Below are 15,116 nucleotides of genomic sequence, written 5' to 3' on the forward strand. Positions count from 1 at the left end.
GCCTCGCCTCCCCCATCCCCAGTCTAGGCACGACGCCGGTCCCACACCGCCACACACCCCCCGCTGCCGGTCCCTCCGGACCCCCCGGGCTCCTCCCGCCCGGTGCCGGTGCCGGTGCCGGTGCCGGTAACTCACCCGGGCAGCGCTGAGCAGAAGCAGCAGCAGCAGCACCGTGAGGCTCCGCAGCCCCCGGGGCGCCGGCGGCGGCACCTCCCCGGGCATCTTCCTGCCGCAAGGACGGCGGCGGGCGGCGGGCGGGCGGCGGCGGCTGCAGCGGCGGGAGGCGGCGGGAGGAGGCGGGAGGGAGGCGGGGGCGGGGAACGGGAACGGCCCTTTGTTGCCGCCGCCCGCGGGAGGGGAGGCGGCGGGTGCGGGAGAGGGAGGATGTGGGTGCGGGGGGATGCGAGTGAGGGGCGCTGTGCCCCCACCCTCGCAGGAAGGAAGCACCGGGGCACCCCCGGGACACACACACACACACACCCTCCCCCCCGGGCTCCGGATTCGGTCCCGATTCCGACCCGCCTGTGACCGTCCCGGTCCGGATCTGCCGCCGGGGATGCTCCCGGACCCGGGATAGTGGGAGTGGGATGGAGGGAGGGGGTGGGGAGGTGGCGTAGAGGTGGGGGGCGACACCTTGGGGTAGAACGAGGGTACCTAGGGCTGATCAGGGGGACCCTGGGGTTAACGTGGGGGGGTCTTGGGACAGATGGAAGGGACACCGGGGCAGATGGGGAGGCAGAGGGCAGACTGGGGGGGGGGGCTGGGGTAAATGTGGGGGGGTCTTGGGACAGATGGAAGGGACACTGGGGCAGATGGGAGGGCAGAGGGCAGACTGGGGGGGGGCCTGGGGTAAATGTGGGGGGGTCTTGGGACAGATGGAAGGGACACTGGGGCAGATGGGAGGGCAGAGGGCAGACTGGGGGGGGGCTGGGGTAAATGTGGGGGGGGTCTTGGGACACATGGAAGGGACACTGGGGAGATGGGGGGGCAGAGGGCAGACTGGGGGGGGCTGGGTAGATGAGAAGGAGTTTGGTGCCAACAGGGGGTGGAGCTGGGGCAGATTGAGGAGACCTTGGGGTAGATGAGGGGGATCTAGAGGTAAGGAGGGGTGGGGAGTGGGCTCAGAGCAGATGGGAGGGATCTGGGGTAGGCTGGGGGCACCTTGGGGTGGATTAAGGGGAGCCTGGGATGGGGGGGGGGGGATCCAAGGGTAGATGAGGAATCTGGGACAGACTGGGGTGATCCAGGGGAGGGTGGGAGGGACTGGGGGGGGGGGAGGTGAAGGATGAGACTGGGGCAAAATAAGAGGGGCTGGGGGATAGTGAGGGAATGCAGGGGCAGAAGAAGGAGGCCCCTGGGACAGATGGGACTTGAGGGTAGGCACAAGGGGGACATGGAACAGGTTGAGATGGTTGAGGAGTAGCTTGCAGGGAGACCTGGGGCAGATTGAAGAGACCCAGGGGTAGATGAGGGGTGCTGAGGCAATGGGGGGGGGGATGCATGGACAGCTGAGGGGGCAGTAGATGAAGGGACTGAGGGGGTTATGAGGGGAGGAACCACAGGGGTGACAGGGGGAGAGGGACCAGGGGCAGACAGATCTGCCCTGGGATCTGCCTCCAAGGTGAGCTCCTCACCCTTCCCTGCTGCCTCTGCCTCCCTCTGTGGGATCTTTGGTCACCCTTGGGTGGGTGCTGGGCTCAGGGCCACCCCCAGCAGCACAGCAGTTCCCTGTCACGACAGTAACTTCTGCACAGCTGTTGGGTGCCCCTGCAGTGGCTTGGCTCTGAATCTGGGTGCTGGCTCACTGCAGAGGTGGTAGCTGTGGGTGAGCTGGGAGCAGATGGGACAAGATGAGACCCACAGAATCCCAGGATCTCAGAAAGGTGGGATCAGGAGAGACCTCTGGGGATCATCCAGTCCACCCTCCCCGCTGAAGCAGGGCACCCACAGCAGGGAGCACAATGGCCAGGGAGGGTTTGGAGTCTCTCAAGGCAAGGAGGTTCCACAACCTCTCTGGGCAGCCTGCTCCAGCCCTCCAGCACCCTCACACCAAACAAGTTGCACCTCCTGTTCAAATGGAACCTCCTGGGTGCCAGATTCTGCCCAGTGCCCCTTGTCCTGTCCCTGGGCACCACTCACAAGAGTCTGGCCCCAGCCTCTTGCCCCCCCACAGGTCCTTTCTCTCTCCCTGAGCATTGCTCAGCTGCCCTCTGGGGCTGCTCTTCTGCAGGCTCTCAGCCCCAGGGCTCTCAGCCTTTGCCCCTCACAGAGCTGCTCCGGGCCCCATGCTGCCCCCCAGCACTCTCATGCCCTTCTCCACAGAGCTGCTCCCCAGCAGGTCCCCCCTCTCCTGTACAGCTGCAGGAGGTTGCTCTTCCTCAGGTGCAGGACCCTACCCTTGCCCTGGTCGAACTTCCCGAGGTTCCTCTGCCCAGCTCTGCAGCCTGGCCAGCTGGGTTGTGTTTCACACCTCCTAACAGCTGCTGCACGGTGCCTGCGAAGAGCCCCCAGGGCTGCTGGCACTCCCACGGCCCCCCCGAGGGACGTGAAAACTCGACACTGGGAGGGGAGCAAAGTGGTGCAGGGGACACTGCTCACAAGGGGCACTGGGAGAAGGGGCACTGGGAGAGGGAGAGCAGGGAGAAGGGGCAGTGGAAGAGGGAGAACAGGGAGAAGGGGCAGTGGGAGAGGGAGCATGGGGAGAAGTGGGACAGGAAGAGGGAGAAGGGACACTGGAAGAGGGAGAACAGGGAGAAGGGGCACTGGAAGAAGGAGCACAGGGAGAAAGGACAGTGGAAGAGGGAGAGCAGGGAGAAGAGGCACAGGAAGAGGGAGCACAGGGAGAAGGGACAGTGGAAGAGGGAACAGAGGGAGAAGGGGCACTGGAAGAGGGAGAAGGGACAGTGGAAGAGGGAGAACAGGGAGAAGGGGCAGTGGAAGAGGGAGAAGGGACAGTGGGAGAGGGAGAACAGGGAGAAGGGGCAGTGGGAGAGGGAGAACAGGGAGAAGGGGCAGTGGAAGAGGGAGAACAGGGAGAAGGGGCAGTGGAAGAGGGAGAAGGGACAGTGGGAGAGGGAGAACAGGGAGAAGGGACAGTGGAAGAGGGAGAACAGGGAGAAGGGGCAGTGGAAGAGGGAGAAGGGACAGTGGGAGAGGGAGAACAGGGAGAAGGGGCAGTGGAAGAGGGAGAACAGGGAGAAGGGGCAGTGGAAGAGGGAGAAGGGACAGTGGAAGAGGGAGAACAGGGAGAAGGGGCAGTGGAAGAGGGAGCAGAGGGAGAAGGGGCACAGCCTGCCCTGTACCACTGCTTTCAGGTGGAAATCAACCAAATTCAGCTGAGGAAGGAGCTGCAGCTGCTGGAAGTGGGGGGAGGGGGGGGAGAACGTGGGCACAGCCCATGGTGGGAGCATCCTCCCAGTCCCATTGCATGAGACAGTCAGAGCCAAAGCGGTGGGAAGCATCGGGGGATGGAGGGGGGGGGAGTGATGCCTCGGGGGGGCCCACCTGAGTCACTTCCCTGGGTTTTAATCAGGCAGTAATTAGCAGGAGCCCCATTAATTATTTATTTATCGTTTTAAACCTGCATTAACGGCACCGGGGAGAAGCTCCGGGGGGCTGGGGGCGGCGGGGGGGGGGGGGAATACACCGTGGGGAAGGTTGTGGGTGGTGTAGAAACGCAGCAAGGATGGGTTGGGGTCCTTCCTGGGGGGGGTCCTTCCCGGGGCAGTGGAAGGGATGTCCTTGAGGCAGTAGGGGGTGTCCTTGGGACAGGGGAGGTGACCCTGGGGCAGTGGGGAGGGGGTCCCTAGGGCGGTGTGAGGTGTCCTTGGAGCAGGGGTGGGGTCCTTGTGGCGGGCGGGGCAGGGTCCTCGGGCCACTGAGGGGGGGGGGGGGGGTCTTGGTGCTGTGTGAGAGGTCTCTGAGACAATGAGGGGGTGTCGCCAGGGCAGCGGAGGGGGTCCCTGGGGCAGTGGGGGGGTCCCTGGAGCAGTGGGGGGTCCCTGGGGCAGTGGGGGGGTCCCTGGGGCAGTGAGGGGGTCCCTGGGGCAGTGGAGGTGACCCTGGGGCAGTGGGGCTGGGGCACAGAGCAGTCCTTGGGGCAAGGCGCGGGGGGGGAGGGGTCCTGAGCGCACTGAGGGGGTCCGTGGGGCAGGAAAGGGGGTCCGTGGGGCAATGGAGGGGGTCTCCCTGAGGCAGTGGGGGGAGGTCCCGCGGTAGCGGAGGGGAGCGGAGCTGGGCGGGGGCCGCGGCCGGGCGCGTAGCTGGAGCTGCACCGCCCCTCTGTGGCCGCGGCCACCCCCTGCAGCTGCCAGCCCTGTGCCAGCCCCTGCCCAGCCCCTGCAGCTGCCAGCCCTGTGCCAGCCCCTGCCCAGCCCCTGCAGCTGCCAGCCCTGTCCCAGCCCCTGCCCACCCCCTGCAGCTGCCTGCCCTTCTCACCCACCCCAGCAGAACCTCTCTCAGCCTAAGCACCCGCAGCCCTTCTAACCACCCTAGCAGGAGAACCTCTCTCAGCCTAACCACAGCCAACCCTTTCCACCCACCCCAGCAGAACCTCTCTCACCCTCCTCACCGGCAGCCCTCGCAGCCCAGCCCAGGCAGCACAGCAGTGCAGGCTGCTGGCTGCTGGTCATAGAATCATAGAACCAACCAGGTTGGAAGAGAGCTCCAAGCTCAGCCAGCCCAACCTAGCACCCAGCCCTGCCCAACCAACCAGACCATGGCACTAAGTGCCCCAGCCAGGCTTGGCTTCAACACCTCCAGGGACAACTCCACCACCTCCCTGGGCAGCCCATTCCAATGCCAATCACTCTCTCTGACAACAACTTCCTAACAACATCCAGCCTCAACCTGCCCTGCCACAGCTTCAGGCTGTGTCCCCTTCTTCTGTCCCTGGCTGCCTGGCAGCAGAGCCCAACCCCACCTGGCTACAGCCTCCCTGCAGGCAGCTGCAGGCAGCAATGAGCTCTGCCCTGAGCCTCCTCTGCTGCAGGCTGCACCCCCCCAGCTCCCTCAGCCTCTCCTCACAGGGCTCTGCTCCAGGCCCCTCCCCAGCCTTGCTTTCCTTCTCCAAACACCTTCCAGCACCTCAACATCTCTCTGCAATGGAGGAGCCCAGAACTGGACACAGCACTGCAGGGGTGGCCTGAGCAGTGCTGAGCACAGGGGCACAAGAACCTCCCTTGTCCTGCTGCCCACACTGCTCCTGAGCCAGCCCAGGATGCCATTGGCTCTGCTGCCCACCTGGGGCACTGCTGCCTCCTCTGCAGCTCCTCTCTGCCAGCACCCCCAGTTCCCTCTCCGCCTGGCTGCTCTCAGCCACTCAACCCCCATCCTGCAGCGCTGCTTGGGGGTGGTTGTGGCCAAAGCGCAGAACCCTGCCCTCGGCTTTGTTCAATAGTGTGGGTGTGGGGGTGTGTGTGATGTGTGTGCCCCCTCCCTCCCCCGAGGCCAAGAGGCGAGCAGGCAGATTCCAAAGTGTCTGTATTTTGTCAAAATAAAGATCACACGTTGTTTAGAGACAATCTACACAAGAGTTACAAAAAATAGTCGCCCAGGCAATAAAGCATACACAGGTTTGTTAATTATACACATATGGTTACAAGTGTGCTTGCAAAAAAGTCGGGGGTTGGGGGGGTTTGGGGGTTTTGGGGGGGTTTGGGGGGGGTGGTTTTTTTTCTGCGTTTTGTTGGGGTTTTTTGTTTGGTTTTTGTTTGGTTTTGTTGGTTTTTTTTCCATTGGAAATATACACAAGGCTCTGTAAATGTACACCGTGTAGTGTTACAAGGGGGGGGGGGTCTATATTCAAACGAGGAGGAGGAGGGGGGGGGAATTGACAGTATGTTACATTCACTTACAAGTAGACAAAATGCAAAATACAGTTCATCTTCTGTACAAAAAAAGGGGGGTGGGGGGGGGGAGGGAGGTGATTCACACTTTACAAGGTGAAAAGGGAACTCTGCTCCAGCTGGAAGGGGGAATAAAACTAAAGGGAACGAAGAAGGGAAGGGTGTTGGGGGGGGTGGGGGCTGTAGTTTTGCACTTTTAGTTGTTATTGTCACCGTGGAAAAGAATAAGAAGCAAAAGCGTTTGGGGTTGTTTTTTTTTGGTGGGGGGTTTGGTTGAAAAGATTTCAAGAAGGAAAATAAAGAATTAAAAAGAAAATAAATTAAAATGAAATTCAAATAGGAAGAGAAGAGGAAAATAAAATTAAAGTGAAATAAAAAGGAAAAAAGAAAAAAGGAAATAAAAATGAAAAAGTAAAAATAAAAAAAAAGGAAATAAAAATCAAAAGTAAAATAAAAAGATAAAAATAAAATTAAATAAAAAGTAAAAAGTAAAAATAAAAATGAAATAAAAATCAAAAGTAAAATAAAAAGAAAAAAATTAAATAAAAATCAAAAAGTAAAAATAAAAAATTAAAACCAAAAGTAAAATAAAAATAAAATAATTAAACTTAAATAGAAATTAAAAAGTAAAAATAAAAATGAAATAAAAATCAAAAGTGAAATAAAATGAAAAAAAATAACATTACATGAAAATCAAAAAGTAAAAATAAGAAAAGTAAATTAACATCAAAAGTAAAATAAAAATAAAATAATTAAAAAGTAAAAATAAAAATGAAATAAAAATCAAAAGCAAAATTAAAAAAAAATTAACATTAACTAAAAATCAAAAAGTAAAAATAAAAAGTAAATTAAAACCAAAAGTAAAATAAAAATAAAATAATTAAACTTAAATAAAAATTAAAAAGTAAAATTAGAAATGAAATAAAAATCAGAAGTAAAATAAAAAGAAAATTAAAAAAATCGAAAGGAAAATTAAAAATAAAAGCAAAATTAAAATGAAAATTCAAAATTAAAAATAAAGTAACAATAAAAATAGTGTATTAAAAGAACCTGAAATACAATTAAGAGGAAAATAAAAATTTTTTAAAAAATCAAAAGCAAAATTAAACAAATGATTAAAATTATTTTAAAAAGGAAAATAAACAATAAAACAAAAAAAAAATTCAAAAGTAAATTTAAGGAATAAAAATATTAAAAATAAATTAAAAATAAAAAATACCATTAAAAAGAAAATTTACAAACAAAATTAAAAGAAAATTAAAATGTTAAATAAAAACCGAAATAAAAAGTAAAAAAAAAAGAAAAATAAATGTAATAAAATTAAAATAAAATGAAAATAAAATTAAAATAAAAATAAAAGTAAAAAATAAAAATAAAAGTAAAAAAAAATAAAAGTAAAAAATAAAAATAAAAGTAAAAAATAAAAGTAAAAAATAAAATTAAAAAAAATTAAATTAAAAGGAAAAATAAAATTAAAAAATAAAAATAAAGAATAGAATAAAATAAAATTAAAATAAAAAATTAAATAAAGAATAAAATAAAATTAAAAATAAAATTCAATGAAAAACAAAAAATAAAATTAAATGAAAATTAACAAATAAAATTCAACAAAAAACAACGAAAAAAATTCAACCAAAAAAACAAATAAAATTCAATGATAAATAAAATTCAATGAAAAATAACAAATCAAATTCAATGAAAAATAACCAAAAAAATCAATGAAAAATAACAAATAAAATTCAATGAAAAATAAAACAAAAAAACCAATGAAAAATAACAAATAAAATTCAATGAAAAATAAAACAAAAAAAATTAAAAAGAATTAAAAAAAAAAAAACCAAACAAAATCCAAATGAAATAAAACTTCAAACCACTCAAATGTAAATCCATAAAATGAAAATAAACCCAACCCAATCCCCCCCCCAAAAAAAACCTCTCTTGGGCACTGAGTCAGCTTCTGCAGAACCCTTTCAGAAGGGATTCTCTCCACTCTCCACCTAAGTGAACCCAATAAACCCAAGCACTGCTTTGGGATTGCTGTCACCGTTTCACTCTCTGTGTGTGTATGGGTTTGGGTTGAACCCTTTTCAACACGAACTAAGCTGGATAGAAAGAGAACATTTCCTTCCAAAACCAGAAACAAAACTTAAAGGAGAGAGAGAGAGAGAAAAAAAAACCACACACAGCCCCCCCCCCCAAAAAAAAAAAAAAAACCAACCAAAAAACCCAAAACAAAAGAAAAAAAAAAAAGGAAATTTACTTCTGGTTGAAATTACAATTTACAATATACAACAACTATAATATGCTACGACCATAAAAGGTTGTGAATATACACTGAAATGCACAGGGTTGCTTTTTTTTTGCCTCTTTTTTGCCTTTTTTTTTAACTACTTCTCTTTTTTTTTTTTTTTTTTAACCTTTTTCTTACCAAAAAAAAAAAAAAAAAACCCAAAACAAACCAAAAAAGAAAACAAAACAACCCAGGGGGGTTTTTGATGTCGATTCAAACTTCTCCACATTTACATTACAGAGGTTTACAAATGTACAATTGTACAGTCAGAAGTATGTTCCACTACTAGGGTACATTATAGATACAGCTCCAGACATCAAAAAACAAGAAAATACTACAAATTATTAGTCATTTTTTGTTGGTTTTTGTGGTTTTTTTTATCATCTATGTAAAGTCTACACCAAGTATACACTAGATATTTATAGAAGCAAGACCAAAGCTGAGTTGGATTTTAACCTCATGCTTAAATGAGCAAAGTTTCTCTCTTCCTTTCTCCAGCTCAACGAAACAAACCGAGTTAAGAGACCATTCCCCAACCCTACATCCACCCCCCTCAGCCCTGCTCTTTGCTAACTCCCTTTCCCCCACCCTGCTTGTTACCAACTCCCTTTCCCCCACCCTGCTTGTTACTAACTCCCTTTCCCCCAACCCTGCTTGTTACCAACTCCCTTTCCCCCACCCTGCTTGTTACTAACTCCCTTTCCCCCAACCCTGCTTGTTACTAACTCCCTTTCCCCCCACCCTGCTTGTTACTAACTCCCTTTCCCCCACCATGATTGTTACTAACTCCCTTTCCCCCAACCCTGCTTGTTACCAACTCCCTTTCCCCCACCCTGCTTGTTACTAACTCCCTTTCCCCCAACCCTGCTTGTTACTAACTCCCTTTCCCCCCACCCTGCTTGTTACTAACTCCCTTTCCCCCACCATGATTGTTACTAACTCCCTTTTCCCCCACCCTGCTCTTGACTAACTCCCTTTCCCCCACCCTGCTTGTTACTAACTCCCTTTCCCCCAACCCTGCTTGTTACTAACTCCCTTTCCCCCACCCTGCTCTTTACTAACTCCCTTTCCCCCAACCCTGCTGTGCTAACTCCTTTTCCCCCAACCCTACTCTTTGCTAACTCCTTTCCCCCCACCCTGCTTTTTACTAACTCTTTTCCCCCAATCCTGCTCTTTGCTAACTTCCTTTCCCCCACCCTGCTCTTCCCTTTCCCCCAGCCCTGCTCTTTGCTAACTCCTTTCCCCCCACCCTGCTTTTTACTAACTCCCTTTCCCCCACCCTGCTCTTTACTAACTCCTTTTCCCCCACCCTGCTCTTCCCTTTCCCCCAACCCTGCTCTTTGCTAACTCCCTTTCCCCCCCTGCCCTCTCCCCTAAACCATTCTTACCCTGCTTTAAAACCCCTGCTGAGTCTTCACTTTCTCATCCCTAAAAACCACAGCTCAAAGCCACTTCTCTCCTCCAGGCTCCTAAAATTAAAACATCCCAGCCCCCCCCCCCCAAAAAAAAACAAAGCAGTTAAAAAGTTTCCAAACCATTTTGTGTTTTAAACCAAACCTTCAGCAGGTTTAACTCTTTTCTGCTTAAAAAAAAAACCCTTCCTGTGTGGCCTTTGAACTAACTCAAAACTAATCTCAACTTCTCGCTGGGGACTTAAGCAATAAAGAGGTCGCAGAGAAGTTGCTGAGTCCAAAAGTGGGATTTTGGGTTTGGTTTGGTTTTTTTTTGCCCACTCCCACCCCTCCCTCCCCTCCCCCTCCTCTTCTAACCAACCACTCTGAAAGGTTTTGTGTTTTTTTTTTGCCACGTTTGGAATATAGATACAACAGTGAACACAAGAATTAAACCCAAAGGTGGCCTCTCTCCATGTACATTGGGTACCTATGTACAGTATTCTATACACCAGTAAAACAGCAGGGCAAGGAGTTAATTAAAAAAAATAATTAGTACATGTTATGCATAATAAAATTAAAAGGAATTTACAAAGGCTTCTTTTTTTTTTGTGTGGGTGTTTGGGGGTTTTTGTTTGTTGGTTTTCTTTTTTCCCCTTCCTCTTCTCTTCTTTACGCGGTTTAGCAACCAGGAAACCTTTCCTCGCTCTGCCTGGATCTGGAATCGTGGTGGTGGTGGTGGTTGCTGGTTTGTTAGGTGTTGAGGGGCAGTGAAGCTCCTCTTGAAAGGTGGTTGGTGGTGGTGGTTCAGATGATGCCGTTAGGGGGCCCACAGATAGGCCCCAGGTCCACCCCGTTCTTCATGTAGTACTTCTCCAGCTTGGCCAGGATGTGTTTGCCGTAGGTGTATTTGCGCAGGGTAGCGATGTGAGGCCGGATCTAGGAGGCAAGAGAAGGGTGAGTGAAGAGCAGGAGTCCCAGGTACAGACACCTGAACATAGGCACAGAACTAGAGAGTGGGTTGGGTGGAAAGGGACCTGAAGATCAGCCAGTTCTGACCCTCCCTGCCATAGGCAGGGACATCTCCCCCCAGCACAGGTTGTTCAAGGACTCATCCAGCCTGGTTCTGAACACCTCCAGGGAGGTTGTGGAGCACAGAAGCACAGAATGGGATCAAAGATCCCATTCTGTGCTTCTGTGCTCCACAATCTCCCTGGGAAACCTGTGCCAGGGTCTCACCATCCTCAGCCTGTGCCAGGGTCTCACCATCCTCAGTCTGTGCCAGTGTCTCCAGTGTCTCACCATCTTCAACCTGTGCCAGTCTCTCACCATCCTCACTCCAGAGAATTTCTTCCTCATCTCCACTCTCACTCTCCCCTCTCCCAGCTCAGAGCCATTGTCCCTCATCCTGGCACTCCCAGCCCTTGACCAAAGTCCCTCCCCAGCTCTCCTGGAGCCCCTTCAGGTACTGGAAGGCTGCTAAGGTCTCCCTGCAGCCTTCTCTTCTCCAGGCTGAACAGCTCCAACTCTCCCAGCTTGTCTGGGACAGCTCCAACTCTCTCCAGCCCTCTGATCATCTTTGTGACTCCCTCTAGACCCCCTCCAACAGTTTCATGCCCCTACATTGGTGGCCCCAGAACTGGATGCAGTGCTGCAGATGGGGGTCTCATGAGAGCAGAAAAGAGGGGGCAGAGTCACTGCCCTCACCCTACTGCTCAGCCTGCAGAAGCCCCAGGGACTGTATGGTCCCAGGGTGCTGGCCAGGAGAATGCTGAAGTTCTGAAGAGCCATTTCCTGCACACAGAGCAGTGAGTGGCAGTGGAGCTCCCAAACCTAACTCAGTGCTGCTATTTTTAGGAGGAACTTCTGGTCAAGCAGGTGGCATCAGCCTGGGCTACATGACTGGAATCCAACAGGATCTCAGCCCGTGGGTGGATAGCAGGCTTAGTCCCAAGAGAGGAGGCTGAGAAGACAAAACCCAAGGTGCTCAAGCTTCCCATGGCTGGTCTGACAATGCCCTCAGCCCTGGGTAAGCACACCAAGGAGGAAGAGGCATCAGAAGGGTCTAGTGGCTGGAAGTAGGTTCTTGTGGAGCAGCTGAGGGAGTTGGAGGTGTTCAGTATGGAAAGCAGGAGGCTGTGGGGAGAACTCACTGCTCTCTACAGCTCTCTAAAAGGAGGTTGCAGTGAGGTGGGGGTTGGGCTTGGCTCCTTAGTCCCAGGTGATAGAAAGAGAGGAAATGGCCTGAAATTGTACCAGGGGAGGGCTAGGTTGGAGAGAAGGAACAATTTCTCTGCTGCAAGAGTGGTGAGGGATTGGCAGAGGCTGCCCAGGGAGGTGGTGGAGTGCCCATGCCTGGAGGTGTTGAAGAAACCTGCAACCATGGCACTTGGGACCATGGTTTAGTGGCCATGGTGGGGTTGGGTTGGTGGTTGGACTGGATGATCTCAGAGGCCTTTTTCAACCCAAACCATTCTGTGATTCTGCTCCATCCAGGCTTCAGGCTCAAATTCCAACCAGCTCAGAGGCTGAAAAGAATTTCAGCATCGTGTTTGAAAGAGCTGCTGGGAGAGTCAAGGGCTGAGCTGTTTAATCCCTGACCCTGATAAGTCACATATTGATGTTAAGCAGGGAAGAGGCCTGGGGAAGTCAGCCCCACCCACCCCACTCCAGAGTACAAGTCACTTCCAGGGTCAATGTGACTGTTATAGCTGGAGTAAAACACATCTTCAGTGCTCCAGCACCCAGCCAGGAAAGCTGCTCCCCTTGTATGACATCATTCTGCTGCTCAAGTTGTCCTGGGCAGCTTCAGAGGAATGAGATGCAAGAGCAACTCCTCATCCTTACTGCATGAGGAACACCCCACACCACCAGCACTGGAGTCCTTGCCCTGCAAGTGGCAGCTGCAGACAGGCTGAGACAAGAGCCACAACATGGTGCATGGAAATCTCTGCCCCTGCCTGAGCCAGGACTCACCATGAGGAGTTACAGAACCCCCCCCAGCATGGTGGGATTGGAAGTGACCCCTGGAGAACATCAATCCAACTCCTCCCTCGCTAAAGCAGGGCACCCACAGCAAGTTGTCTATGATCACAATGGCTGGGGGGTGGTTGGAATCTCTCCAGAGGAGACTCTAGAACCTCTCTGGACTGCCTGGGCCAGACAGAGATGGAGTCCAGGGGAGGCTACTGAGATGCTGAGGGGCCTGAAGCATCTCTGTGAGAAGCAAAGGCTGAGAGCCCTGAGGCTGAGGGCCTGGAGAAAAGCAGCCCCAGAGGGGATGTGAGCAATGCCCAGCAAGAGAGAAAGGGTGGGGAGCAAGAAGATGGAGCCAGACTCTTGTCAGTGGTGCCCAGAGACAGGACAAGAGGCAATGGAAGTTCCATCTGAACAGGAGGAGAAACTTATTTGGTGTGAGGGTGCTGGAGGCCTGGAGCAGGCTGCCCAGAGAGTTTGCTGAGTCTCTTTCTGTGGAAAGACTTCAACCCCCACTGGCCACTGTGATCCTGGGCAAGCTGCTGTGAGTGCCCTGCTTTAGCAGTGAGGTTGGACTGGATGATCTCCAGAGGTCCCTTCCCATCCAAGCCTTTCTGAGCCTGATCTTTCAAAGCAGGGAAATGAAGGCAATGAAGACATCACCTGTGGAAGAGCTTCCTGCCCTGAGGCAGCAGGCACACAGCCCTGGGGGGCAGGACTGGCAGCACTGCAAAGGAATTCCAAAGTGCCTCGATTCTGACAGATGTGAAATGCTGAAGCTGTCTGCAGTCAGATGCTGCAGCTCTGCACTCCACCTGGGAGCCCATCCTCAGCCCTCAGAACCAGGGACTTTGATGAACAGCTCCAGGCCCAGGCGCTGCAGCACCTCCAGTCAGCACGGTGTCACCAGCCTGTCCTCAGCAGGGCTGCCAGAGCAGGGACATGAGGTGGCACAGCAGCACTGACACCCCTCAAACTGGGGTGGGCTGGGGGTGGGCAGGGGCTGGCTCAGCTGCACTGAGCACACAGAGCTGCTCTCCTCAGCGAGCGCCGCTCTCGGCGAGGGCAAGTGTGTCGTCATTGCCAGCCCTGCCCAGCACCTCCTGGGCACCAGCCCCATGCTGCTGCTGTGCCAGGCTGGGAGGATTTCAGCAGCATTCACTACAGCACAAGCACAGAACTAGGTTAGTAGGTCAGGAGAGGTTGCTAGAAGCAGCCTGCTCGTTCTCAGTCCAAATGGCATCTCATTATTTCACATGTTGGTGTTTCAGCTACTACTGAATTACTGGGATCAGTTCTGGGCCCCTCACTCCAAGAAGGACATTGAGAGGCTGGAGCAGGGCCAGAGAAGGGCAACCAAGCTGAGGAAGGGTCTGGAGAACAGGGCTGGGGAGGAGCAGCTGAGGGAGCTGGGGGTGTCTGGAGACAAGGAGGCTGAGGGGAGACTTTCTGGTTCTCTGAAACTCCCTAAAAGAAGGCTGCAGTGAGGTGGGGGTTGGGCTCTTCTCCTTAGTATCAGGTTATAGGAAGAGAGGAAATGGCCTGAAACTGTGCCAGGGGAAGGTTAGGTTGGAGATGAGGAAAAATTTCCTTGCTGGAAGAGTGGTCAGGGATTGGCAGAGGCTGCCCAGGGAGGTGGTGAAGTCCCCATGCCTGGAGGTGCTGAAGAAACTTGCAGGCATGGCATTTGGGGCCATGGTTTAGTGGCCACGGTGGCATTGGGTTGGATAATGTTACGAGACCTTGATGATCTCAGAGACCTTTTCCAACCCAAACCACACTTGGACTCTGTAAGCAAACCCTGAAGGCAAACACAATCGACCTCAGCTTCCCCCTCCCCGCTCTCTGCAAGCAGCGCCGCAGCGAGAAGCCTCACCCGAGCATCCATCCTCACTGAGGGAAGGCAGCTGCTTACCTTGTGCATGACAATCTTCCTCTGGGCTGGCTCTGCCACATCAATCATCTTCTGTACCACGTAGTTGGCATACTGATCCTTCATCATGGTGTATAAGGCACTGTGGGGGCCGTCGTTCATGGTGCACACCTCATCGATCAGCATGGCGCGCTCCGTGCGCGACGCGTGGGTCACACACTTCTCCACCACGTTGCTGCAACACACAAAGGACCAACAGCTGAGTACCAACAGCTGAGTACCAACAGCTGAGTACCAACAGCTCTCCCTGGCTTTGTTCTTCAAGCTCAAGGAGATCTCTGCTGCTTCTAGCAAAGGGAGAGGAGGTTATCGCTGTGAAGTGGACCTAGGGCAGCTCCAGAGGGGATCTGAGCAATGCTCGGGCCCCTGTACTCTGCACTGGTTAGACCACACCTTGAGTGCTGTGTTCAGTTCTGGGCCCCCCAGTTTAGGAGGGACATTGAGATGCTTGAGCGTGTCCAGAGAAGGGCAACGAGGCTGGGGAGAGGCCTTGAGCACAGCCCTACGAGGAGAGGCTGAGGGAGCTGGGATTGGTTAGCCTGGAGAAGAGGAGGCTCAGGGGTGACCTTATTGCTGTCTGCAACTACCTGAGGGGAGGTTGTGGCCAGGAGGAGGTTGCTCTCTTCTCTCAGGTGGCCAGCACCACAACGAGAGGACACAGCCTCAGGCTGTGCCAGGGG

General features: G+C 51.9%; 2 protein-coding genes, 1 long non-coding RNA gene and 1 other non-coding gene across 9 annotated transcripts in view; 1 reads left to right on the forward strand and 3 right to left on the reverse strand.

Moving 5' to 3' along the window:
* SDC3 (syndecan 3) overlaps positions 1-279 on the reverse strand; it is an 80,261-nt gene extending 79,982 nt beyond the window's left edge. Inside the window, exon 1 of the mRNA XM_064172397.1 lies at positions 136-279. Within this exon, the coding sequence (XP_064028467.1) occupies positions 136-222 (87 nt within the window). The 5' untranslated portion in view covers positions 223-279. The remainder of the gene's footprint in view (positions 1-135) is intronic.
* Positions 1-15,116, forward strand: part of LOC135190905 (uncharacterized) — a 614,761-nt gene that overhangs the window by 139,776 nt on the left and 459,869 nt on the right. The window lies entirely within an intron of this gene.
* The window catches only part of PUM1 (pumilio RNA binding family member 1), a 110,834-nt gene continuing 105,380 nt past the window's right edge, over positions 9,663-15,116 (reverse strand). For all 6 annotated transcript variants that reach the window (XM_064172412.1, XM_064172408.1, XM_064172409.1 and 3 more), the window contains exons 21-22: positions 14,419-14,611; positions 9,663-10,466 (exon numbers count right to left, since the gene is read on the reverse strand). In XM_064172412.1, coding sequence (XP_064028482.1) covers positions 10,335-10,466; positions 14,419-14,611 — 325 coding nt within the window. In that variant the 3' untranslated portion in view covers positions 9,663-10,334. The remainder of the gene's footprint in view (positions 10,467-14,418; positions 14,612-15,116) is intronic.
* LOC135191023 (small nucleolar RNA SNORD103/SNORD85) lies at positions 13,506-13,591 on the reverse strand. Its single transcript, XR_010308713.1, has one exon. It is a non-coding gene; the product is annotated as a small nucleolar RNA SNORD103/SNORD85 (small nucleolar RNA).

Source organism: Pogoniulus pusillus, chromosome 37 (genome assembly GCF_015220805.1).
Source record: "Pogoniulus pusillus isolate bPogPus1 chromosome 37, bPogPus1.pri, whole genome shotgun sequence".
Taxonomy (NCBI): Eukaryota; Metazoa; Chordata; class Aves; order Piciformes; family Lybiidae; genus Pogoniulus; species Pogoniulus pusillus.